Source organism: Leopardus geoffroyi, chromosome E1 (assembly GCF_018350155.1).
Source record: "Leopardus geoffroyi isolate Oge1 chromosome E1, O.geoffroyi_Oge1_pat1.0, whole genome shotgun sequence".
Taxonomy (NCBI): Eukaryota; Metazoa; Chordata; class Mammalia; order Carnivora; family Felidae; genus Leopardus; species Leopardus geoffroyi.
The window spans coordinates 15,378,646-15,404,887 of record NC_059330.1 but is presented as its reverse complement, the minus strand read 5'-3'; the positions used below and the strand labels follow the sequence as shown (position 1 = coordinate 15,404,887).

The 26,242-nt window shown below is 52.7% G+C and overlaps 1 protein-coding gene across 9 annotated transcripts in view; it reads left to right on the top strand.

The window, feature by feature from the left end:
• RPH3AL (rabphilin 3A like (without C2 domains)) overlaps window positions 1–24,721 on the top strand; it is a 127,579-nt gene extending 102,858 nt beyond the window's left edge. For 6 of the 9 annotated variants that reach the window (XM_045490488.1, XM_045490486.1, XM_045490489.1 and 3 more), the window contains 3 exons: window positions 14,928–15,041; window positions 16,802–16,948; window positions 19,456–20,690. In XM_045490488.1, coding sequence (XP_045346444.1) covers window positions 14,928–15,041; window positions 16,802–16,948; window positions 19,456–19,490 — 296 coding nt within the window. In that variant the 3' untranslated portion in view covers window positions 19,491–20,690. Of the gene's footprint in view, window positions 1–14,927; window positions 15,042–16,801; window positions 16,949–19,455; window positions 20,691–24,538 lie in introns of those variants that run through there. The other 3 variants (XM_045490485.1, XM_045490492.1, XM_045490491.1) reach the window with 3 other exon arrangements.
• Window positions 24,722–26,242: the final 1,521 nt, after the last annotated feature.

Genomic DNA, 26,242 nt, shown 5'->3' with positions numbered 1-26,242 from the left:
TTGTCACCAGAATAAATAGAATATTTACTTATAGAATAAATAAATAGATTAGTAGAACAGAATAGAGAAATAAGAGATCTAAAGACGTATGGAAGCTGAACATAGGTAGTTTTTCAATTCACTGGGAAAATAACAGGTTTATGTCACAACTGAAATTAGCATAATTAGATTTCCACCCCGTTCCACGTGTATTCAGAAACACACTGCAGGTAGATTAAAGATCTAAATGTTAAAAATAACACAGAGAATGTATTAGAGAAAGATCAGAAGCGGTTTTGCCGCTATGTTACCTCAAAGAGAGCCGGCGAGGCTGAGGCTGTGGGACCTGCAGCCGGTTGACTGACTGACTACCTGACTGGCTACCCTCTCCCTCTTTTGACACGGGCTGTTGATTTGGGCCAAGAACGTGCCTACAGACCCCTTGGTAAGCCCTCTCCCAGCTCGTTTATGGCAGGACATTCGTTGTTTCCCCAGGATGGGGCGGGGAATGGTGCGGCCTGAGTGGCCCCGGCTGCGATCTGCATGCCTCTGGGAGACTGCACACTCCCACCTGCTCAGCCTAAATGGAGAGCGCTCCATGCTGCTTCCCCCGGGCAGGCCACTGCTCCAAGTTGACGGCAGCAATGAATGCAGCCAGCTTGGCACCCTCCCGGGTCTCTCTGTTCCCCTGTGAAATGGAAGGTGTAAGATGCGAAACCAGTACTATGGGTTCTTGGGTCTTAATCCCTTTAGAGCCGGGCCCACCTCTTCCGTAGACTTCTTTCCTTTGAGCTGGATTCCCGCCCATGGGGCCAAGTGCAAAGATATTTGCTGGTGGTAGGGGTGGTGGGTGCCATATTAACCTGGCATATCTGGGTAATAAGAGCTTCCTTTTTTTTTTTTTTTTTTTTTTGCCACATGCTAGAAAATTTAGGGAAGGCACCTGTAGCTTTGGTTCAGCAGCTCAGTGATGTCAGGACAGATGTCTTTATAATTCTTGCTCTTTCCCTCGTGGTCACAAGATGGTTGCTGCGGTTCTAGCCATTAGTCACTCACTACAAAGAATGGAAGAAAGGTCAAAGGGAGACTGGGCATTGGATGAGCCTAATTCCGTTTAAGACCTAGACAGAGAGCCGAACTGATCTGACTGAAGTCATTACCTGTGGAAATTATTCTGATAGAATTTTGTGCTTCTCTGCCTCCAATGGCAAGGATCCTTAATATGATGAGGCTTCTTATTTTCTTCAGCCCGCAGTGCTCTGACTGAGGCAACATTGCCCTGGACCTGCTTAATGGTTGGTCTACACCAGCTTGCTCCTCTGGGGCTGAGCCCCTGAAATTGGGGGCCTGAAGCCCTGAGTCTAGAGTCCATGCATTGGTCAAAGGGCTTTCTAGGATATGTGCACTTTTCTCACATGGGAGCCAGAGAGCTGGGGTTCCTGCGAGACCGACCCCCGGATTGGTAAGGCTTTGCTTACCTGCCTCTGCCTGGGAGCCTGGGGCTGGGAAGGTGGGAGGGCACCCCTTGTGTGAAGCCTTCATCACTGCCCTGTGGCCTGGCCAGACTCTGGAGGACTTTTCATATTTCACTTCCACCCTAGTCGCCATAAAGCCTTACCCACGGGGTATAAACAGCCATTTCCTCCATACTCCATCCCCCCAGAGATGGCAGAGAAACCTTGATGGGCCAAAAGGCCCCTGGCTGAGGCACAAGCAGACCTCTACAGCTCCCATGGCTGTGAGGCAAGTTCACTTCCCCGTCTCCGCTGAGGCCAGGGTCACCGTCCCTCTCCAGGGTCCTCCTACCTCCAGCCCCCCGGCATCCCCTACGAACAGAGCACAAGCTTCCTAGATGGATTTGAACAGATTTACACACAGGTTGACTTCAAGGTCTGTTCCAGAAAAGTACTTCAAGGTTTTGGATTTGTTCCAGTTGGACGGTTTTGAGAAAAACAGAGGGGTTTCATTGCTACTTCATTGGTTCACTAAATTTTAAACGATTTTTTAAAAAATCCTCAACTGTGGTTCCGTTGGCAGTCTAGCGAAAGCAAGCTTCAGGATTGTTTGGGTTGAGCAGTCTGGTTCAGATCAAGCTACAAATGTTTACCCTGGGCCACCCTTCCGGAATGACCCCGGCTGACCCGCCCGTGTCACCACGTCCAGTATACTGGGTGCTGTGTTGGCCACAGTCAGAGTTCTGTGGCTCACGGTCGTTATCTCATCTGATGCTCAGACAGCCTGTGGGGCAGCTGCGGACGGCAAAAGTGGTTCTTCGTGATGGACGATCCGACCTATATAGGCTGCAGCCCAGAGGCGTCTGAGTCGCAGCCCATCCCCCTCCCCTCTGAGTTCAACACAGAATAAACCGTTGCCCAAATCACCACACACGCGCCAGCTGTCCCCTTTCAGACTTGGCGAGAGGATTTTGGTCGCCAGGAACAGAGACCACCACCAAAGGCAGCGCCTGTACAGGCATAGCCACCAGGCTGCTGGGAAGGTCTGTCTCCCAGAAGCAGGGAGGGAGACAAGGCTTGCAAGACCTGTGAGGTGGAGGAGTGTGACAGCGGCTGCTCCTCCTTCTCAGGGAGCGCTTGGATCAGCTGCGTCCCCTAGCCTCACATCTGCACGCCCTTCCTCTGGCCCCGCTCTCGGGACCCCGCGTCCACACTCAGCGCGGAGGTGATTGGCCCGACTCATTCCTACCTGGGCTGTCCCTTTTGCCCCTAGCCTGTACCCCATCAGATATAATAGGTGGCGTGGCTAGCTAGGACTGCCCTCCCGCAAAGCAGAGCTGGGACAGAGCAGGGGGTTTGGGTCTCTTGCTCAGGAGCCACTGAACCCCAGAATGGGGTGTTTTGTGTCTGACATGGTAGCAAGTTCCCTGTCACCGGGAGCATTCAAGCAGAGGCTGGATATTATAGTAGAGCATATTGGATACTTTATATTATAGAGGATACTGTGCTTTAGAAACTAGGGGAAACTCACGAGGGGCTCGTTACTGTGTGTGCAGAATCTGCCCCCGTATTGTGACCGGGGCTGGGGAGATGGGGATGCATTCTACGGCCCAAGGTCAAGAAATCCACATGACCCTCCAAAGCGTTGAACCAGAGACCTCTGTCTCGTGAGTGCGGAGCTGCAGCCGACGGAGCTAATAAGCAGTTCCGTGGCAGCCGTTTTTCCATCAAACGCATATGCTGTTTCCTGACTTCTTAACGCAGCGTGCTATTTATACCAGTAGATCCATTCATTCTTAATGAGCCACGGTTGTGGATTGTAAAATGTTTTATTTTCATACAGGATTGCTCACTGCCCAGAGCCAGCTGTTGCTATGCCACCTTCCTTCTTTCCCCGTTCCTAAGAAATTGGCATTTTGGAAGCTCCTCAGAGCGCTCAGCTGCCCTCTCCCACCTCCTGCTCACCCCCCAGTGTTTCCCCAGCAGACTCTGGCCTTGGCATTTCTGTCACGTTGGCCTGGACGTGGTGCGTGAACTCCCTGCAGCCTTCGGAGCAGCTGGGAGTGTGTGCTATGGGCAGAGGGGTCAGGCTGGCTGAGGCGTGGAGGAGGCAGAGGACAGCAGAGCAGGAGGGCGTCCGTGTTGGGAAACGGGATGCCATCTGTCCGCCAAGGGTTGGACACGCGCCGGTGTTAGAGGTCGCAAACTGGTGGGGCAGTGACTCGATCTGGCTCCCTGCTTTATGCTCACCGATAACTTTTTTAAACATGGAAAGTCCTCATTAAAAAGAACGTGGGGGGCGCCTGGGTGGTTTAGTGGGTTAAGCGTCCAACTTCGGCTCAGGTCACGATCTTACGGCTCGTGAGTTCAAGCCCCACGTTGGGCTCTGTGCTGACAGCCCAGAGCCTGGAGCCCGCTTCCGATTCTCTGTCTGCCTGTCTTTCTGTCCCTCCTCCACTCACGCTCTGTCTCACTCTCTCTCTCAAAAAAAAAAAGTGAAATTCTGGCTTCTTTTTTGAAAATCAGGAAGTCTGCCAGTACTGCCCCCCCCCCCCCCCGGAAAAATCAGACAAGCTGAGTCACAGCTTCCCCTTCACCCTGGCAGCATGGTCTCTGGTTTGCCAGAGTCCCCACCCCTCCCTGTTGTCTCTTGATGCTATGATCATCACGCTTACAGGGTTATTAGGAAGAAAGTGAAATAGTTCTGGTTTCCACATCCCTATGAAAAGAGAGAGAATAGGACTTAGACCAACAGGAACATCTGTTGCAAGAAAAGTGAGCATACCTCTCTGTGGAAATCAATACTCGTATCCAGAAATGTCGTAAATGGAGCAGAGCAAATATCATGTCCGGCTCGCCTCACCCGCTGGCCCCTCCAGCTCACCAGTGGAAGACAGAGCCTGAGCGTGTCACATCTGCGTGTTCCCACTCCTGACCCTGACCCCAGGCTAGGGACGCCGGTTCCTCTTCCTCTCTGAGCCCTGGTTGCCCCATGAGTGGGATGGAGAGACTAGGGGGCCTGGGCAGAGTCTGTTCTCTTCCAGCTTTTATCTTCTAGCTCCAAATCCAAGGGAATGAAACTTTCTGGAGAAATGTCTGGCAGGTGGTGAGCCCCGTTTCAGCACTGGCCCTGCCCCTGCACACACACGCACGCGTGCACACGAGCCGGGAAGGACTGTTTAGAGAGGAGGGTGGGAGAAGCCGTCTTCCCACCACCTGAGAAGGGCACTGTGGGTCCCTCACTGAACCCCTTGACTCCGGTCTGCATGGGGTTGGTCTGCTGTTCGGGTCCAGGAAATAAATAAACCAGAAAGAGGCACAGGCAGTGCTGTCTGGGGCTTCCACCAGCCATTTGGGGAACTGAATGCCATCCTTCTCCAAAGGCAGGAGAAGGCAGTGGGGGGGGGGGGTGCCAAGTTGCCCGAGCCCATGTGGGCCCCACTGGGGCAGACACCCAACGGCCAGCCAGTCGTTAGGCTTCCCACGTGGCCGCCAGCGCTCCAAGCTCTGAGGGCCTGGGTACCGTCTGCCCGTAGGTCTGTGCAGGTGAAAGAGGCATGCGTTGGGCCTCAGTGCCGAGTGGCCAAATAAAACCAGCAGCTATTGTAGCCGCGTGGATTGCGTGGTTGCTCACTGCAGGCTGTGCTGGGCGCCATGCATTCCTCTGACACAGGGGGGCGGGGGTGGGGCGCTGGACTGCTGTCCCATTTTATAGTAGGGCACGGAGAGGTCAAATAACTTGCATCATAACCTCGGTGTGGGCAGAAAGATCCCCTCGGCCTCCGGGAAACTCTGCCCTTTCCCAGGGAAGTGGAGACCTGGCCACCTCTTATGTGGCTGTGTTTTGAAAGAGAAGCCCATGCATACTAATTTGTCTTGACCTTCAGAGCCCTTGGTGAAGCCAAACTCTAGTCCGATGCCCGTGTGGGTGAGTGGGGGCGGGGCATCCCCAGAACAGAAGCCCTAAGCTTCGGCAGGCTGTGTCGCCCCCACTCCCGCGCCCCACTCCTGCCCCAGCAACCCTCCTGCCTGTCCTGGGCATCCTCATTGGCTTGAGGATTGATTTCCAAGAGCAGAAGGCCCTCATTAGCCACACCACAGAGGTCAGGGCCGTGGCTGTCGCTTCTCATTTGCCCAAACCCAGTGACGGCCTCAGCTGATCGGGTGATTCCAGCTGTAAGGTGCTGGAGACTCCCAGCCCCCACTCCCATGGCATCCGAGCCGACAGGAAAGCAGGGCCCTGTCCCCCGAGCCAGCCTCTGGCTTCAGCTCGAATGAATGACGTGCGCAGAGCTCCTGCCGCTGTGGGCCAGGCCAGGGCTGGGCTCCACCTCACACAGTGACACACACCCTCCCCAGCCGCTCACCTGTCTCACCATATAAACACCTACAACTCAATTCTGCCCACTCTAGATTTCTCAGCCTTTGGGGACCTGGGTAAAGTGAATCACCCTGGGCCCGCCTGCCCTGTCAGACTCTAGTAAAGTCCAAGGAGATAGCATCGCGGCTCCGCTCAGTTCAGAAGCTCTCTCCTGGGGCCGCCTGTCCATCATAGGTCAAGGCCAGCCTCGCAGGCAGGACGAGTTGATTCCTGACTGCTGGTCTGGGAGTCACAGCAAAGCTAGGAGAGTCTGTCTGCCCAGATCTCCATACAGGAGAACAGGACCAGGCCTCTCCTGCCTCAGATGGCAGCCCATCCCCCACACCCAGGCTCTGAGCACAGACCCCATGTCCCTGAGCTTCTGCTCAGGTGAGGGAACCAGAAGGACAAACCCAGAAGCCGAGACGGCTGGAGCCTGAGAGAATGGGACTGAGAGGCCTGGGGAGAGAGAAAGGGGGAGAGAGAGAGAGAGAGAGAGAGAGAGAGAGAGAGAGAGAGAGATGCAGACCCAGAGACAGACAGACAGACAAAGATGCTGAGAGATGAGACTGGAGAGAGAGAAACTGACAAAAACAGAAAAAGGAAACAAGAGAAAACCCCAGGAAGACCCAGAACACAAAGACATACGACACAGACAAGACAGGGAAAGAAAGACAAGGGAAGCAAAGGCAGACAGAGATTTTTTTAAAACATCGGCAAAAAGGAGGCACGAAGAGACAAAGTAAAGACAAAGGCCCAGAGATCCACAGAGACAGAAGGAGAGAGAGAGCTATGGTCAGGGACAGAGCAAAGCTGTACTTTGCATCCAGCAAAGGCAGGAGATATGCACTCACTTTGTTTCTTCTCTGCCGTAAATCAGCAACAATAACCTGCCGCAGAGAAACAGTACGGACCTCGTGCCCGAGGTGCCTGAGCCTGGAGCCTTTCTTTGAGCCAGCGGGGCTGTCCAGGCCCCAGAGAAGCCCACCACTTGGCCTTTGCCCTGCCTCTGGGACACACCAGCCCTAGCATCTCTGTCTAAGTTGTGCCCATTTTTAAATGCCACCTCTTCCGAGATGCCCTCCCTGACTTCCCTTCTCCCTGAACACTGTCTGCCTCCCCTAGAGAGTATCATGTTCTCGCTGGAGGAAGCTGTCCTTATCATCCATCCATCTCCCGTTCTACCTGGAGCTCCTCCAGCAAGGGCAGGGCTACAGGATTTCAGCGCTGGCGACCACATCACTATCGATTTGAAGACTCGTCTTCATTATCCAGTGCCTCCTGTCTGTCTGTGAATCCAAAGGAGGGCGTTAATTAAAATCAATGGCGAATGAATAAACAAGCACAGGAAACCCTCCACTCCCCAGTGGTCAATTCCCAGCCTGGTCTGGGCCGTCCCTGCTGATGTCCCTGGTGGCAGCTTGGAAAGGAGACCAAGGAAGGAAGGAAGCCCCCTGGGTGTCGCACACTCACCCCGCCCTCTGAGGTTGTCCTGTGATATCCCCACCTCACAGATGAGGAAAGGAAGCTCGGGGTGGTCAGGTCACCGAGATCTCCTGGACTCTGGGGTCCAGGAGGGAGGGAGGCAGGCTCTATACCTCTGTGACTTCACAGGACCCATTCCTATGAGGACAGGCTCCCCAGCCTTGAGGCTCCCTTTCTCCTTGTCCAGGCTCTGACTCTCTGGAGTCCTAGGGGGAGTTTTCCAAACAAAGGAAGAACCTGTTCCTGTGGCCTGGCCTTGGATTTGAAAGAAGAACAGAGTCTGTGTGAACAGGGCATCCCACCCCCCACCCCCACCCCCACCCAGGCCCCCGCTCACCCCTTGCCCATGACAACCAGCCTCCGACAGCTCCTCCCCTCATTAGTCTGTTCCTGGCTCCGGCTGAGGCCGCCAGCAGCCTGGCTTGTCCCACTTGAGTGTCCTTCAAGGGGGAGGAGGCTGTGAGGAGGCGCCTGCTCTCGGGAAAGTGCGCCCCTTCTGGAGCCGGAGTTGGCTCGCCACCACCTTGCTGACCACCGGTTGGTTCTGCTGTCTCTGTATGATGCTGTACCCTCTCCTGGGGGGTGTTTTCAGAAAGCACTCAGCTACTCACTTTGTGCCTGCTTGACTCAAAGCTCAGTGTTGGGGGCTGAGGGAAGGAGTCAGATGCAGATTAAGACGTGGCCCCACCCTCAAGTGTTTCCTGGTACAGGTAGGGAAATCAAGGCAGGCACTTGTAGGAAAAGAAATGCAATGCCAGGCGGTGTCCGAGAGGGGCCAGAAGAGCCACGCCAGCAGTGGTGGGGAGAGTGAGCAAAGGCCTGTATTCCATCTCTCCTTCTCCGGGGCTGGAAAGACTTTTCCGGTAGAGGCACAATTTAGATGAGTTCCTGGAGGATGAAGTGGAATCTAATTTTTAAAAATATGTATGGTCTCGAATGGCTTTTTTTTTTTTTTAATATTTATTTTTGAGAGAGAAAGAAACAGAGGGCAAGTGGGGGAGGGGTAGAGAGAGAGGAAGACACAGAATCTGAAGCAGGCTCCAGGCTCCGAGCTGTCAGCACAGAGCCCGACGCGGGGCTCATACCCGTGAACCGTGAGATCATGACCTGAGCCGAAGTCAGACGCTTAACCGACTGAGCCACCCAGGCATCTGTATAGCTCTTTAAACTTACAATGCCTTTTGTCCTCTTTGATCTTATTTTTGGGAGTTATTATTGTCTCCATTTTACAAATGAGAAGATGGGGGTTCAGAGGGATGAAGGTCATTGCCCAGGAGTGTGCAAGGCAGGGCCAGAACTCAACCCTAGATGTCAGGAGTGAACTAGAAGTCTCTCACATTGCAGTGGGCATGTTGGGGAGGGCATGCCTGGAGGGCAGGACTCCTGAGGGAGCAGAGCCCTTCGGGTGAGGCCAGACTGTGGGGTGCCCTGCCTGCAGGGTGGGGAGGAAAGAACAGAGATCTCAGCAGTAGGTAGGCCTGGGCTCAAATCCCAGCTTGGCCTGCAAAGGGCCCCTGAAGGCATCTAGTGTTTCCAGTGTCCTGTACATCACAACCTAGGAATCTCAGCCCCTTGGAAGAGGCCAGGCCACCCCTGTGAGGTTGGCCGGGGCACCGAATACGGTGACTCTGGAGGCCAGCCCTGCACCAGGTGGTGTGGGCCATGAGTTCAGGATGACCCCCTCAAATAAAAGCTCCTACCATGTTCCAGGCACTGCCTGTGTTACTTTGCTAACGCTCACAGCTCAGAAAAGGACCCATCGGAGCCCATCAGAGTGCATCTCCACCAGCCCGTACCTTCCTCCTGGTACCACCAAACAGAGCCCCAGACTTGGTGGGGTGGGGGGGCATCTCAGGGGGATTTCAGCAGCCTGGCCTTGTTTGCAGGTGAGGCAGCCCTCGCCTGTCCCAGGAGGGACAGTTCTGCGACCGCCCTCTGCAGCCTGGTAGGCTGGGTAAGGCTAATTGGGGATGTCTGTGCGTTCCCCAGGGCCTTAGCATCTTTCCTTTACGTTAAAAAAAATTATTGTGTTTTTAGTAGGCAAAATTTTCCACCATCTGCTTTGCCTTGGCAGAATGTTAGCTGAAAATATCTCTCTTCCTCTCTAATTCCCCGTAGTTTCTGGGGGCTTTGGGAGCCTCCAAGTAGAGCAGCAGCTCACAAGTGCCTCCCAAGCTCACGGGCTGTCCTTGTGCCAGGCAGGCGGGTGTTGTGGCCCAGAAGTCCCATCTCCCCACCTCTCAACCAGAGAGGGACCCTGGGGTCTCTCCCCTGATGATACAGAGCTGATCTGAAGTTGAATCCTAGGATTCAGACCCAGTAGCTGCCTGGGTTGGTCTCTGTGTGATGAAGTCCTGAGAGATGCCCACGGTCACAAGGAAAGGTGGTGGCAGAGAAGAGCCAGGAGCCAGGTGCCCCCACCCAATGCAGTGCTGTGAGGTCAAGCGGCCAGCATCCTGCCTGTGCCCTGGACCATCCCGGGCAGGGTGGCTTCACAGGACGGCAGCTGCCACACATGTCCTTTGAGGCAATCAGGAAAGACTTTCCAAAAGGGAAGACTTCCCCCACCTCCATGTACCCAAACTCTAAGTTTCCATGGTGACAGTCAAATTGCAAATCCATCTAAGAGTGAGCCAGGAAAAAAAAAAAAAGCTGGCCTATCCCCAGAGAAGTGGGCATGGCTGGCGCTGGGGCTAGCCGCTGCTGAGGACGAGAGCCGAGCAGAGTGGGACAGCCCTTCTGGGGCATGCTGGGAAAATCTCAGGGATGCCAGTTCCCCGAGCAAGTGGTCCGGGGTCTCAGGCCACCGTGGCGGAGGAGGCCCTCCCTCCTCCCTGCCTCCTGGCAGAGCCCAAGTGAATCCATTTGGCGACTCCTCCTCCTTGGGAGACTAGTGGGACAGTCTTCTCTCTGGTGTTTTCCCATCTTCAATCTGAAAAACGAGGCGTGGGCTGAATACAAGCACTCATCGCCAAGCCATCCTAGACTGTCTTTGGGGAATTCGAAGGGAAAAAATCAGCCTTCAGACACAGTGTTTTGTTGAGGATGGAAGAGCGAGGGCCAAAAGATTTATGAGCCTAAAAGCGTTGTTAATAGACCGGGAAGATTTACGATCACAGCTGCTACGCAGCGAGAAGGGTGGCAACGGCAATCGAATGGCAAATTAGCCAAGGTTTGGGTTTTATGGTGGCAGTCGGAGGGGGAGGAAGAAGAAAAACTTCATCCCTTGCTGCTGGAGGAATATTTGGGCAAATGGCGTTTGCGTTGGACCCCGTCCAGGGACATTCTCAGCAGTGTCCTTTTGGTGTGTTTCTTTCCTACTGACAGGAAATGCCAAGGCCAGGCGTGGACACTGCTGGCTTCTTTTGGTTTCTTTCTTTCAAGTAAAGTTTATTACGGTGGATTAGAATGGGATCGGGTTTGCACCATAGAGACCTCTAAGCTGAGGCCTGGCCCCGGCTCAAAATCCCAGATGCAATGAGCAAAGATGCGCCAGCCAAGGGAGACACAGCCTAAGGGAAGGAGTCTTGTCAGCTGGCCGGTTCTCTGCTCTGTGACACCTTCATAAATTCACCTGTCATCTGGAACCATTCCCCCCTTTCCATGGCTGTGGGCATCGGGGGTCCATAAAAGGAGACAAAGAACAAGTCAACAGACTAACTTGGGAAACATTCAGTTTTTTCTAAACCCTGCACAGCACAGGCACACGGGAACTGCATAGGGCGTTGCCTCCCGAACTCTGCCTCCAGAGATTGGATGCTTTGGACAAGACATACCCCTCCCCACAAAAGCTGCTCTCTCAGTGTACCACGGCATAGTCCTTCTTACAGTTCAGGCTCACTCCGGGACTCATGTGACCCAACACTGTGCACGTATGACAGACGACACACCAGGGAGGAGGGTAAAGAAGTGGGATAAAGAGCTCACCACCATACATGATCTTGCGGTTCATGGGTTCGAGCCCCACATCGGGCTCTGTGCTGACAGCTCAGAGCCTGGAGCCTGCTTCGGACTCTGTGTCTCCTTCTCTCTCTGCTCCTCCCCCACTCACACTCTGCCTCTCTCTGCCTCTCAAAAACGAATAAACATTTTTTTTTTAATTAAAAAAACAAAAAACTCACCACCATAACCTGAGTCCTGGACACCCTTTCCCATCGTCTCCTTTGGAGTTCTCGGTATTTTGTGCCCTTTGTCATCTATGCATTGGATTGAGGCACTGTTTCAAGATCAGGGAGCCACATGTCCCCCAGGCCCCCGCTGCCCCAGCCCCATGCCCCCTCCCCGCTGGCCCAGAATTATGAAGATCGTGCATATGAAACATCAGAGAGATGGAACGTTCCAGGTCAAGAAGAATGAGATTACCCATAAGCATCTCTGCCAGAGACTTGGGGAAGCCAATGTGGAGATCAGTCCCCGCTCCCCTCAGGGACTTCCTCTCTGCTCAACAGGCTGCCAGACCCCCTGCCATGGAGGGGCAGAATCCTCCCTGATTCCTTTGCAGCTGCCCCAAGGGAGACAGGCACAGAAAGCTGCTGGCTGCTTCCTGCCCACTTCCCACTCCCTTTGTCTGGAGACCCGCAGGGTTGGTGTTTAGTCACTTTAGTCAGGCTGACTGAGTCAAAAATACGTAAATGCTTATAAATCCAATGCCCATGAGGTTCGGTCAGTGGAGTCGTGATCAGAGAAACCCAGTCCGGGACCTGCAAAGCAATAGCAAACTCAATTAGGCCGTTGCATTTCTCAAATACTATGAAGGGGCATATGGACCACAGCCCCTCTGAGTTCCCAGCTCCTTTTGAGTCTACGTCACAAAAGCCCAAAGAGCCAAAGCAGAACTCTTTCTTGAAGGCCAGGAGGGAAAGAGAGCAGAAAAAGCAAACTCCTTGAGCAGATAAAGGAAGGAAAAGCTGGGAACTTCCACGTTGACGTCACTCTCACCCCACCCACATGGGTCAGGCTGTGCAGGAGAAGTTCACCAGCCTCAATCAGGGGTGCACTTTGGCCCCTGCCCTCCAGGAGCCTGGGGGTCCGCTGGGGGAAAGACACACGCACACTGAAAGCCGAGAGTGTCTATACCAAAATGCGTCAGGTATTCAGCCAGTCAGGCGCGGGTGATTGGAGGAGATGGTGTCCAAAAGGAGCCGGGAGAGGGGTGTCCGGCTGGCGCAGTCAGTAGAACATGTGAGTCTTGATCTCGAGGTTGTGAGTTCGAGCCCCACATTGGGGGTAGAGATTACTAACTAAATAAACAAAAAGGAGCCAGGAGAAGAGCCATGGGCAGGGCGTTCTGGGCAGCGGGAAGTGAGTAACCGCAGGAGGTACCAACTGGCAGTTTGGTAGGAACTCTGAGAGGTGTGGAGAAGCCTGGGCAAGAGAGCAGATTGTGCAGGATGCAGCTAGAGAAGTAGACAAAGATCAGGAGCACGGGCTTGTGGGTTACAGGGAACGCCTAGCGAGGGGCGAGCTAGGATCTGTGTGTTAGCTGGAGCGTTCCCCTCTGCGCAGACGGACGTGCCTGAAGGAGGGGCCCGGGTGGGAAGTTATTGAGGGAGACCAGACCGGAGACCCTGAGGCCCTGAGCTAGGCAGGGTCCGTGACCGATGGTGAGAAGGCCACTGATTGGAGAACGATTTAGGAGGTGAAACTGGCAGAATGTGGCGATGAGGGGGAGAGAAGAGCCAAGAAGATGAGGGGGAGAGAAGAGCTCTGCTATGGAAGCTGCGGGGTTGAGAATCTCTTGATTATGGTTGGCCAGCTCCATCCCTCTGGTTGCCGAATTCTGTGACCCGTGACTCCCTTTGCTGAAAGGTGACCCAGGCTGAAGGTACAGAGGCTTTCCAGAAGGCCTTAGATCTGGCTAGAAGCTACATGGCTTAGGTCCTGCCACTGCTGCCCCGCCCCTGTGCCCACTCTGGGTTTCCCTGCGTGACCAGGCTGGTCTTCCTGCGGGCTCTTGGTGCCACCTCAGGATCCCCCTCTGCAAGTTGCTCCTCAAGCAGCCCAGCTGGTCAGACGCAACCTATGAGCCACCGTTGGCATAGACTGGTTTTATTTCCAGTCTCGTGTCCCGCCAGACAAGTCCCAATGGCACGGGGCTGATTGGCAGATAATGCTGTCTAGGCACCTGGCATAGTGCCGGGCAGAGGGCGCCCAGCCCCTCCAACCCTCCCTCTGGAACCAGGTGTCTTGTACTCTCTGGCCAGGCACACTGACTCTTTAATGTTTATTTATTTTTGACGGGGGGGGGGGGGGGGGGGGGGGGGGGGGCGGGGGGAGAAGGGGGAGGGGCAGAGAGAGGGAGACACAGAATCCGAAGCAGGCTCCGGGCTCTGAGCTGTCAGCACAGAGCCCGACTCTGGGCTCCAACTCTGCACGGCGAGATCATGACCTGAGCCGAAGTCGGACGTTCAACCGACTGAGCCACCCAGGCGCCCCAAGGCACACTGACTCTTGCCCCATCCACAGAGTCAGTCACCTGTGAGAGCTACTTACCTGTGATCCCAAACCTTTCTGTGCTGTTGTACTTGGTATTAGAATTACATCATTTAATTAAATGTTACATAAACTGATGAAAAGAGCCAGAAAAGACAGTCATTTCATTAAAACCAGGACTTTGGAAAGTCTTGATAGAAACTACTTGCTTAAAAAAGCTATTGAATCAGGTGTGGGCAGGACGACTGTAAAAGGCAGGAGAAAGAAATGGAAAAAACAGGGACGGATTCTGCACTCCTCCTGCTTTGCCAGTGTCTTTAAGCTGTGCTCCAGTTTAAAGAAACTGAACCCGGGGATCACGGTGCAGTATGGATGCAGCTTAGACATGGAAGATTGTGTGGGCCCATGTCAAAGAAGCACCCACCCCTACATCAAAACATTGGCGGATGGACGTACGTTTCTGTGCTTAAAATGAAAATGGAGGGGTGCCCGGGTGGCTCAGTCGCTTAAGCGTCTGACTCTTGATTTCGGCGCAGGTCACGATCTGGCAGTTCGTGGGATCGAGTCCTGCATCAGGCTGTACACTGGCAGCGCATAGCCTGCTTGGGATTCTCGCTCTCTCCTCTCTTTCTACCCTGTGTGCATGTGCAAACGCTCTCTCAAAATCAACTTAAAAAAAATTAAAATAGAATGTTCAGCCTCTGAATATATCCCGTATTATGACTCTCACTGTGAATTAACCAGCCAAATATGGTCCCATTTAGTCCAGAAAAGATTTCTACCACAGTAGGTGTCCGCCATGAGAGCTCCCTCTCCTCCGCTCTCCTGGGACTCCAATCCCATCAGCCTGGCTCCCTTCTGCACTCACAGGGCCCCAGTGCGAGTTACTGGATGAACTGGGATGAGAGCCGAGGCCTGCTGACTTCCAGTTCATGTCTTCCAGTAAAATCAGGGTGGTCACAAACACAGGGTGTGGAGCCAGCCTGCTAGGGAACTAATCCCAGCTCTCCCACTTACTGCCTTGAGCGAGGGCCTCGGTTTCCTCACATGTGAAATGAAGGTAACCCTGTCTTCCAGGGGTTGTTGTGAAGCATCCGTGAGTTAGCATATGCGAAAGTGCTGGCAGAGGGGAGGCCTGCCCTGGCCCCTCCAACCTGCATGCCTGCTGGTAGTGACCAGTAGCGGTAACCTCCTATGCTGGTGTCTGTTCTTTCCAGTGGTTTCCAGTGACAGTGACAGTGACTCGGATCTCAGCTCCTCCAGCCTGGAGGACAGACTCCTTCCGACTGGCGCGAGGGCCCCCAAAGGTGACAAACCCCAGAGGGAATCAGGTAAGCATAGCCAGTACACTGCTCGTTTCCAAAGCCCCGGGTGCAAGTGGCTTCGCTGCTTCCTCGGGCTGTGGCTCCCCAGCAGGTGTCTATGGAGTTGTTCTAGATCAGGGAGGAGAAGCGGGCCTGGGGGCTGGGATGCTTCAAGCTGAAGTGTTAGCACCACTGCAGAGCAGGAGGAAAAAGAGCCCCAGGTGTATGTGCAGGGGTGGGGGAAGGAGGGCGGATCTAGCCAACCTGCCTGCACACCCAGAATTCCTCCCCAAGCTCACTGCAAGCTTTCCCAAGATGAGACTGTGCCTTGTGAGTGATGACGGTTGCAAAAATCAGGTACGAAGTTCTTTGGGCTCAGCTCTGCCGTGAAACTACAGTGGGGCACTAAACACATACCTTGACCTTTTGGGCCTGTGTTTCCTTCTTTTTATTTTTTTCCTGAAGTTTATTTATTCTGAGAGAGAGAGCACAGGGCGGGGGAGGGGGGGGCGTCGGAGAGGGGAGGGGCAGGGCAAGGGAGAGAATCCCAAACAGGCTCCACCCTGTCAGCTCAGAGCCAGATGCGGGGCTCGAACTCACAAACCATGAGATCATGACCTGACCCAAAGTCAAGAGCCGGTCTCTTAACTGACTGAGCCATCCAGGTGCCCCCTCTGTTTCCATCTATTTAGCAGGTGGTCCCCAAAATTTCTCCTGAGTTTAACATCTTGGAGCTCTCCTCTGTGACCTTGTCATGTGAAAGAGCCTTAACGGCGTCTTGAGGCTGGTGCAGAGAAGGCCTCGGGCATATTTTTCTTTCCTTTAAACACATAAAAGGCCTTCTGGGGACCAACGTCATTCAGAGTTACTCCAGAGGTTAGAAGTGGGATATTTGAAAGATATTTCAGGAAGGCTAGTTTTAGGGCATAAGCAAAGAGCTTTATAATAACTGCCCCAAACTGGAATGACATGCCTCCGGTGCTGTCCTGGGGCCAAGGCTGGGTGATCTGCCAGGGCTGATAGGGAAGGAACTCCCGGTGGGGACAGCAGTTCAGGCTAGATCAGAGATGGCAGGTGCCTGGCACACGCACTTCTACTCCCACGCCTGTGCCCATGGCAGACATTACTAGTGGATCATGATACTCTTTCCCACAGAGCCTGACATGGCGTCAGAATCCTCCTTGGCACAGTTATCCAAGTGTTCAGTATCAGTAGGTGGAGGCAGCACAGGAGACGACTGGTGCTGGACTGGATGATCTCTTAGGCCCCTCAGGCTAAAGATTCTATCTTTTAAAAGTATGAAGGAGGGGCGCCTGGGTGACTCAGTCAGTTAAGTCGGTAGAGCATGCAACTCTTGATCTCCAGCTCGTGAGTTCAAGCCCCACATTGGGTGTAGAGATTACTGAAATAGATACATAAACTTCAAAATAATAACCCCTTCGGGTTAACAGAGGTATACGCCCTTCCCCCTCCTCATTCTATGAAGTCAGGAAGAACTCCTCCTTGTTGCCAGTTTTCATGTGGGTGGCTTGTTCCTTACTGAGTTGACCCAAGGGCCCATGCAGTGGCCTTTATATATCCTGGACCATTCAGCACTGGCCAGAAGGTGGGGTCACGCCAGAACGTGACAGGCACGTGGGGGCGGCAGGTAAGGGGCTCCGGGCAGACAATCCCATAGATACCCATCACAGTTTCAAATGAGAAGCTTTTACGTCAGCTCCTTATCAGGCTGACATCATCCCGGTCTCAGTTCAAGGTCCAAAGAGCCCACCCGTGGTCTCTTCCAGGCGGCAGCACGGAGTCCCCCAAGATGAGGCCCGCCTGCCAGCCCAGCCACCTCTCGGAGAGCCAGAGAAACCTGGCCAGTGAGACCGGGACTGGTTCTGCAGACCCGCAGCTGGGCACCCCACCCTGGCCAGACCCCAAGGGCCCCGGTGAGTACCAAGCCGCTCCTTCTAACCCAGCCTCCTCCTCTCCCTCTTCTGCTCCCCCACTCAACCTGCCCAAACTGGAGAGTACTACACGACATTTGCAATTCTGTGTTTATTGAGCACCATGCCAGGCACTGGGGGGAACAGAGGTGAGCCAGACCCCACACCTGCCTGCAATGAACAGAGAGGGACCCAAAATAAGGACAACCACCCCCTCCCTTCTTAGTAATCATAACAATGGTTGTTACCATCCACTGCTTTGTACATGTAATCTTTCAAAGCATTTCCCCATCTCCACAGAGGCCTTAGTAACTCCCATTTCAAGAGCACCTACTGTGTGCCAGGCACCCCAGTCCTCACCAAGCCCAATTGTGTGCCCAGTGTGGGCAGATGGGAGACAGTCCTTGACCTCCAGAGACCTAGCATGTGGCTGAGGAAGCCGAATCAACTCACCCAAATCAGCCCAGACCTAAATCAGAGGGAGAATTCAGGACCCCTGGAGCTGGCAGCATAGAGCCTAGCCTGCCCTTGCACCCCTAAGGTCCCCTTGCATTCTTTTTTTTTTTTTTTTTTGCACAAGAGCCAAAGGGAGAGAGAGAAAATCTTAAGCAGGGTCCATGCTCAGTGTGGACCCCAACACGTGCCTCAATCCCGCAAACCTGAACCGAAATCAAGAGGCAGACGCTCAGTCGACTGAGACATCCAGATGCCCCTAAGATCCCCTTGCATTCTACTGGAGTAGTGGATGGCAGGCTAATTACCCCCATTTGATAGGTGTGGAAACCAAGGGTAAGAACCCAAGCTCCACCCTGCCGTGCCCACTGTCCCTGTCTGGCCAACTAGGGATCATCATGCAATGGGGGGGCGGGGGGGCACGTGGTGAGAGTCCTCAGTTCTGCCCCCACACCCAGGGTTGCCTGGCTGGCTCAGTCAGTGGAACATGTGACTCTGTCTCAGGGTGGTAAGTTCGAGCCCCATGTTGGATATAGAGATTACTTAAAAAATAAAATCTTGGGGCGCCTGGGCGACTCAGTCGGTTAAGTGTCCAACTTTGGCTCAGGTCCTGATCTTACAGTTTGTGGGTTCGAGCCTCACATCCGGCTCTGTGCTGACAGCTTGGAGCCTGGAGCCTGCTTGGGATTCTGTGTCTCCCTTTCTCCTGCCCCTCCCCTGCTTGCGCTCTGTCTCTCTCAAAAAGAAATAAACATTAAAAAAAAAATTTTTTAAGTAAAATCTTTTTAAAAAGGAAAGAAAGAAGCCCCAGCCAGACCTGGCACCTCTGGGTCAGCAGACCTGTGGGCACGCAGTGCGTGTGTGGGTCTGCGGTTAGCTCCATGCAGGAGTCTGCATTTAGGGGTGCGGGAGCCCATGTGTGCTGACAGCCACCCTCCAGGAAACCTCGTGGAAGCTCCCACCCACTCCCTGTCTCCCCTCCTCCCCTTTCTCCTGCCTTGATGGTGCCAGGAAGCTACAGGGCAGGGCATGTAAGAGAGGTGATGGGTGGGCGGGTCTCTGGGAGAGGGAGGCCCTGTGGCCGTGGCTGTGGAGTGGACCCTCTCCCCTCCTTCCCGCCCCCTGAAACCCTCCACAGAGGACAGTTTGGAATCAGCCATGTTTTAGTCCTAGCCCTGCCGCTCCCAGACATGTGAACTTGGACAGGCCATAAAATTCAACCATATGAAATTGCATTTTTATAGATGAGAAAGAGCCACATATTGGCAATCATGTGACTCAGCCTAATATTTGATCTCTCTGTGCCCAATTCCATTATTGCTATGAGGGGGACCCCCCTGGGTTCCTCATGGGGTTGCAGGGAGGGTGAAATACAGTGTCTGTGTGGAGTGCCTGCCCTAAGTAGGTCTTTGGCACAAACCTAGCAATGGAGGCCATGTGGCCCAGAGCGTAGAGAGCCTCCAGGGCTTATGATACAACCCAAAGAGGATTGGTCTACAGGGAAGTTTTGGGGTTTTTTGGTTTTTTTGTTTTTTTGAGAGAGCACAATCGGGGGAGGGGCAGAGAGAAGGGGACAGAGGGTCTGATGTGGGCTCTGCGCTGACAGCTGTGAGCCCAATGTGGGGCTTAAACTCACGAACTGTGAGATCATGACCTGAGCCGAAGTCGGATGCTCAACCGACTAAACCACCCCAGACGCCCCGACAGAGAAGCTTTGTATTGCCATGCCCATTTGCTCTTTCTGGCATCTAAGATCACCTGTGTTGATTACCCTGGGTGTCGATGGACACACTGAAGCACAGGGAGTAGATGATTTGCCAGCAACGATGCAATGAAACGGAGCAAAGCTCTGGCCGAGGCACCAGCCCCCAGTCCTCCCTGGCAGATCCCTGTTTAGTTTCAGAAAGGGAAGCTGCTTCAGGTGTGGGGTCAGTCCAGCAAGGAGCCTGTCTTCCCTGCGGTCACCTCCATCTCATTCCCAAAGGTCAAGATGTCACTGGGGACGCACTCCGCCTCCACTTACCCTAGAGCGGCCTTTTTTTCCCTCTCCCCTAAAGGCAAAAGGCACACCTGGGCCAGTCCTCGCTGCTGACATGACCTCTGAAGTTCCTCTCTGTCTGCCCTGGCAGAGGCATGATTGATGCGTGGAGCAGATTTTCCAGTGGAAGAGTTTGAGAGCGAGAGAAAGCTGGAAGGGTCCCCAGACCCCTCCCGGCTCCTTCCTGACCGGTCTCGGAGCCCTCAGCTGGCCAGCCCTGTTGGATATGACCTCTGACTCAACAAACCAGTGTTTGTGGGGCTGGGTCTGCTTCCCCCCCCTCACTCAGTGCCTTTCTGCACCTTTCTCTCCTGGGAGCCCTCCTCACCTACCCCCACCCCCAACCCCCAGCCATTCCGCTCATCATGACCTTTATTTATTGTCCTTTGCCTGCACCCTCCCTCGGCCTACCTCCATGTTCATTTTAAGTTTGTTCTTGTCTTGTGTTGGGGTGCAAGGGCCTTCAGGCCCTCCCACATGCACTGTGGCTTTGGAGGGCACTGGGCTGGGCTTTCTCCATATTTGTATTAATGGAAGCAGAGCCCAACGTTGCCCTTCAGAGCTGAGCTTGGCCCCTAGAGACGAGCAGTGGGTCCAGAGAGTGTGGGATGAGAGGCTTGCCCACCCTCCCTTTGCCTGTGACTCTGGAAGGTGGGAGCAACATCCTCCCTTCATTCGGGGCTGGCCCAGACACTATGGTTAAAACCTGGTTCTTGCTTAGGTTTCCTGGAACCCTCTGTTGGCCTCCCCAAGTCTTGCTCAGCCTCTCTCCAGCTGGTGGAGCTGGGAAGGGTTCCGGTGGATACTGTGAATTCACTCATTGAAGACCAGCCTTCAGCGGAGTCCCCAGCTGGGGTGCAAGGCTCCCCTGAGCCTTTAATTCACTTCTCTTCAGTAGGTTCAGTTTGGCATGAAAAATAAGTAATTCAGAGTGTGAGCAACTGCTTCTGGAAAACCCTTCCCTGAAGACAGAAAGAGAGTGAGAGAGAGAGAGAGAGAGAGAGAGAGTATGTGTGTGTGTGTGTGTGTGTGTGTGTGTGTGTGTGTGTGCATGTGCGTGCGTGTGTCCGCTTCTCTCATCCTTCCTGCCACTCTCCCACTGGCCCCCATACCTGGTTCTGGAAGGGCCTTCTCTCTGGGCTCTCAGGCCCCCACCACTAGCTTTTTTGCCCTTGCTGCTGGCAGACATAAAAAGACTGTTTCCGTGTGACAAATCATGCTTCAGAATTCAATAAAGATTAGAATTTGCATTGAGCCAGTGTGTTGATCAACAGAGCACAGTCGCTTATGTTTCTGAGATGCATTGATCGAGAAATGGATGGAAAGGAACATAGTATGTTGGTCACTGGAGCACTCCCTAAGCCACAGTAAAAGGAATGAGCTAGATCTATGTGTGTTAGGAGAGCTCACAAACCTCATGTTGAATGGAAAAACAAGGCCATTAATGTTTTAAAAAAAAAATTAAGTATACATATAATCAAAATGAGCTGTGTAAACTTTTTTTAATTTTTATTTTTATTTCTGAGAGACAGAGTGTGAGTGGAGGAAGAATGGAGAGAGAGGGAGACACAGAATCCAAAGCAGGTTCCAGGCTCTGAGCTGTCAGCACAGAGCCTGATGTGGGGCTCCAACCTATGAATCACAAGATCATGACCTGAGCCGAAGTCGGACGCTCAACTGACTGAGCCACCCAGGCGCCCTGACTTGTACAAATTTATATGCACATATGTAAAATGGACAAGGACTTGTGGTTAAATACAGTGGACTGAACACATTTGTATTTCCTCTGCCCCCAAAACTCCACCAAAATGACCTAAAGGACTAAAAATGGCATAGATTGCAAAGCCAAAAAGGAGAGGAGAGGGATGGCAGCAGGTGAGAGGTCTGCAGACTTTGGAAGATGGAAGAGAGTATGACTGTGGAGTGCCAGCTTCCCAGCTCCCCCAGATGTCTACAAGGGAGAAAGCCAACCATGAATAAGCCCCATTTGCTTTGCAGAGTCCCCCAGATGCTCAGAACTTGGAGGGACCAGGTGTCCCTCAGGTGGAAGTTGGGATGCATATGAAAATAGTATTGGTTGGAAGAAGCTAGACTGCCAGGTTCCTTCTCCCAGCCTATGTGGTCCTTCCCTGACCCTGGTAGAAGACGGGTTTACTGCGGGCCAAGATTGAACTAGAAAGATTTGGGACCAGGGGGCCCAAGCCCAGCCAAAGGCTGGAGTGAGACAGCAATGAATGGAGAGATCCACAGTCCCCTTCCCTAACTAACAGCTGGTTTTTTCTCCATCCACCCACCCTGAAGGCAAGATGTGATTGAATTCATCACTGGGAAAGTCACTAAAGAGAAAAGATGGACAGATCCTAATGTTGGCGATCTCCCATCGTCTTCCCAGTCCCCACTGGGAGGCCCCTGTCCACAAGCACCACCCACACGTACAGTTTCCTAGTAGTTTGGCTGTGTCACACTCAGTTGGAACCGCCAAAGGCACCAACAGTTGACCAAAACCAACAACCGAAAATACAGAGACTCCAATACATAGGAGAAAGGGGACAGGGACTAACCCTCTGAAGATATTCACCCATGAAACAGGGAAAGAATGTTATTTTTTAAAAAGGAAGTGTTAAAGCTCTTGAAAATTAAAAATATAGGGGCGCCTGGGTGGCTCAGTCGGTTGAGCGTCCGACTTCAGCTCAGGTCACGATCTCGCGGTCCGTGAGTTCGAGCCCCGCGTCAGGCTCTGGGCTGATGGCTCAGAGCCTGGAGCCTGCTTCGGATTCTGTGTCTCCCTCTCTCTCTGCCCCTCCCCCGTTCATGCTCTGTCTCTCTCTGTCTCAAAAATAAATAAATGTTAAAAAAAAAATTAAAACAAATATAATAGAATTTGGGGCACCTGGGTAGCTTGGTCAGTTAAGCATCCGACTTTGGCCTAGGTCATGATCTTGCGATTCATGAGTTCGAGCCCTGCGTCGGGCTTGGTGCTGACAGCTCAGAGCCTGGAGCCTGCTTCCAGATTCTGTGTCTCCCTCTCTCTCTCTCTGCCCTTCCCCTGCTCATGCTCTGTTTCTCTGTCTCTCAAAAACAAATGTTAAAAAAAAATTTTTAATATAGTAGAATTTAAAAATGTGGGGCGCCTGAGTGGCTCGGTTGGTTAAACGTCTGACTTCCGCTCAGGTCATGATCTCACGGTTTGCGGGTTCCAGCCCCGCATGCGGCTCTGTGCTGACAGCTCGGCTGGAGCCTGCTTTGGGTTCTGTGTCTCCCTCTCTCTCTGCCCCTCCCCTGCTTGCTCTCTCTCTCTCTCAAAAATAAATGTACATTCAAAAAAATTTTTAAAGAATTTAAAAATGCATTAGAAGGGACAGAAGATGAGAGGAAAATCTCCCAGGAAGTAAAACACAAAAAAAGACATGTAAAAGTATAGGGGAAAAGTCAAGAACATTGGACAACCCAAAGTAAGATCCATGCGGGAGGTCCAACTTCCAACTGATAGGAATTTCAAAGCAAGAAACAAAGGGGAGAGAACTGTTGAAGAAATTCTATCCACCCCCTGAGGTCTCGCTAAAACAGCTTCTCGCTCACCCGGCCTGGGTCGGGAGCTGAGAGCGTACATGGCGCGATCTCCTGGCTGGAGGACCACACTCTGAGTAGCGCTGGTGTAGGGCGTTGTTGGTCACCACTGGCTGAACTCATTGGAATTACCTGCGGAGTTTTAGAAGCACATCACACCGGACCTGCCCCCACCCCGGGAGATTTCGTCAGCTTGGGGCACAGCCTCGACGTTACGATTTTGGAAACCTCCCCCACGTGACTCCAAGGTGCTGGCAGAACGGAGAACCCTTTCCATACAGACGCTCTTCCCAGTGGGCTCCAGGAGACGTGTACAGAATGTTTAGAGCTGTACCTTTTTATCAGCCAAAAATTGGAAGCGACCCAAATAACATCAACAGACAAATAGATACAGAAGCTGGGATACGGTGGAGTCAATGGCATATTGTGCAATAGTGAAAGCCAGCACTCTGAGCACAGATGACTCTCATGAACAACCTGAGCAAAGAAGCAGATGGCAGGAAAATGTGTACGTTACGACACCATCTATATATAGATTGTAAAACATGGAGAAACGACATATATTAACATATATTTTATGCAGCAGAAGAATAAAGAAATGCACAGGAAGGATAAACAACAGATCTCAAGGTACGTCTCAAGAAGAAGGGGCTAGCTAAGGAAGGGTTTCAACATATTGGTAATGTTGTTGTTGTTGTTGTTTAATTTATTTATTTTGAGAGAGAGAGTGTGAGCGGGGCAATGGCAGAGAGAGAGAGGGAGAGAGAGAGAATCCCAAGCAGGCTCCACACTGACAGCACAGAGCCCGACGCAGGGCTCAATCTCACGAACTATGAGATCGTGATCTGAACCAAAATCAAGAGTCGACCGCTTAACCTACTGAGCCACCCAGGCACCCCTATTGATAATATTTTAATGTCCCTGATGAATAGACAGGTTTGCAATATTTATATCATAATATTTCATTAGATATTATATTTTCATTGTTTTTATACATCTTAAATCTTTCAAAATAAAACAATTTAAGGAACTATAGCAAGCCTTCTCATCATGAAGTTTCAGGACACCAGGATTAAAAATACTAAATAAAAAACATCCTCAAGCTTTCCAAAGAGGGAAAAGAAAAAAGTCACAGGAATTTTAGATGGCATTGAAATTCTCAAAGCAGATTTTGAAGGAACATCTTTCTGAATTCTGATAGGCAATGATTTCTTTAATGTTTATTTCTTTATTTTGAGAGCGAGCGTGCACACATGAGCAGGGGAGGAGCATGAGAGAGAGGGAGAGAGAATCCCAAGCGGGCTCCACTCTGCCAAGCGCAGAGCCCGACTCAGGGCTCAATCTCAAGAACTGTGAGAGCATGACCTGAGCCGGAATCAGGAGTTGGACGCTTGACCAACAGAGCCACCCAAGCCCCCCAGAAATGGTTTCTAATCTAGATGTGTACCCAGCCAAATCTCAATGATAGTAGAATGAAGATATTTTCAGACATTGTGAGTTTTGAAAAACCTGACCTCCCATACATTCTTTCTCAGGCAGCTGCTAGAAGATGTGCTCCAACCAAACAAGGGAGAAAAGCAGACTGCCGGGAACACAGGAAACTGGAGAGCCAGCACAGGAAAGGGGCAAAGAGAGTCCCTAGGACAATGGCGGTGGCTGTGTGGCTGGGCTAGAGGCCAAGGCCAGCCAGCCCAGATTGGAGCATGAGCACAGAGGAGGTATACAAGGATATACAAAAAGATAAGGAGCTGGAGCACCTGGGTGGCTCAGTCGGTTAAATGTCCAACTTTGGCTCAGGTCATGATCTCGTGGTCCGTGAGTTCGAGCCCCGCGTCAGGCTCTGTGCTGACAGCTCAGAGCCTGGAGCCTGCTTCAGTTTCTGTGTCTCCCTCTCTTTCTGCCCCTCCTCTCTCTCTCTCTCTCTCTCTCTCTCTCTCTCTCTCTCTCGAACAAATAAACATTGAAAAAGAAAAAGAGAAAGAACGACTGATCTAGTGGAACCAGTTTACCTGCATTTCCTTGGACTTCCATCCCTAGACTGACCCAGGCTGGGAAGCCACAATGAGGATGGGGCTGGCAGAAAAAAACACAGCCCCCACAGGCCAAGGAGACAAACCTCAGACAGAATCCTGCTGCCACATCAGCTCCTGGACAGATGCGCTGCCCTAGCTGCTCTTTAGCCCTGGAGGCAAAAGCATCCACGGCCCAGCAGGTGAGAGCCAGTGCACAACAAAGTGGGGACGGGATCTTTTCCCAAATGAGAAAACACCCACTTCCTGGCCTTGCATCTCAAGGCTCCCAGAAGCCTGTGTCTGTCTCTGCCTGTTTCTACTTCTCCCGTGGACCGTCTCTGTGTTCTGCCTGAGTGCAGGGTGCTGCAAGCCTGGGACAGGGAAGCGGCAGGGCAGACTCAGGCTCTGGAGAGAGGCCCAGCAAGGACCCTCTCGCTTCCCTCACGGACCCCGCCTCCTCACACCATTTTGTTTGCTGACAACAAGCAGAGCCCCCAGTTCCACTGAGCCCCGGCCAGGGAGGAAGGAAGCATTTTGCTGCATAATAACCATCGTGGATACCATTTCTTGAGTCAATCACCTGCTATCAGCTTTAGGGGTCTTCACCCACCTATGAGGCAGATACTTCTATTGTGCCCATTTTACAGAAGAGGAAACTAAGACCCAGAAGGGTCAAAAGAGCCCATATTTGAATGTGGGGCCATTGGATGCAGGGTGGGGGTTTGCTGGTGAATCAGGGTGCCGAGGGTCAAGCGATCCAGACACAGGTAGAAGGGCGGCCAGGCTATGTCAGCAGCACAGATCCAAACTTCTAGATGAATAGGGTAAAGCCAGCCCCTTGTCCCTCTGGGGCTTTCCCCCACTGCTAATGTAATAAATGAGAGCAAATCTCAGTCGCTGCCCGGAGATTTTGCCCCCATGTTGGACACTGTCTCGTGCCCACGGTCCAGGGTGGTTGAGAACTCTGGGTGCTTTCATGAATCTTCCCTCACAGGGACACCCAGGGTGGGTTCAGTGAGGTGGCCGTCTTTTCAGGCCACAAGATATAGGCAATGGCAGGGGTGGGTTTGGCTTAGAAGGTTTCCAAGAGCTCCTACTTATCAATCAAGTAGCCTCTCAGGGCCTTTGGAACCAGGGCCTGGCTCTGGGCTGATCTGCAGCTCCTACAAGGGCTTTGGGAGCTAACCCTGAACTTGGCCCCTGACCTCCGGAAGGGGAGGCTGCCAT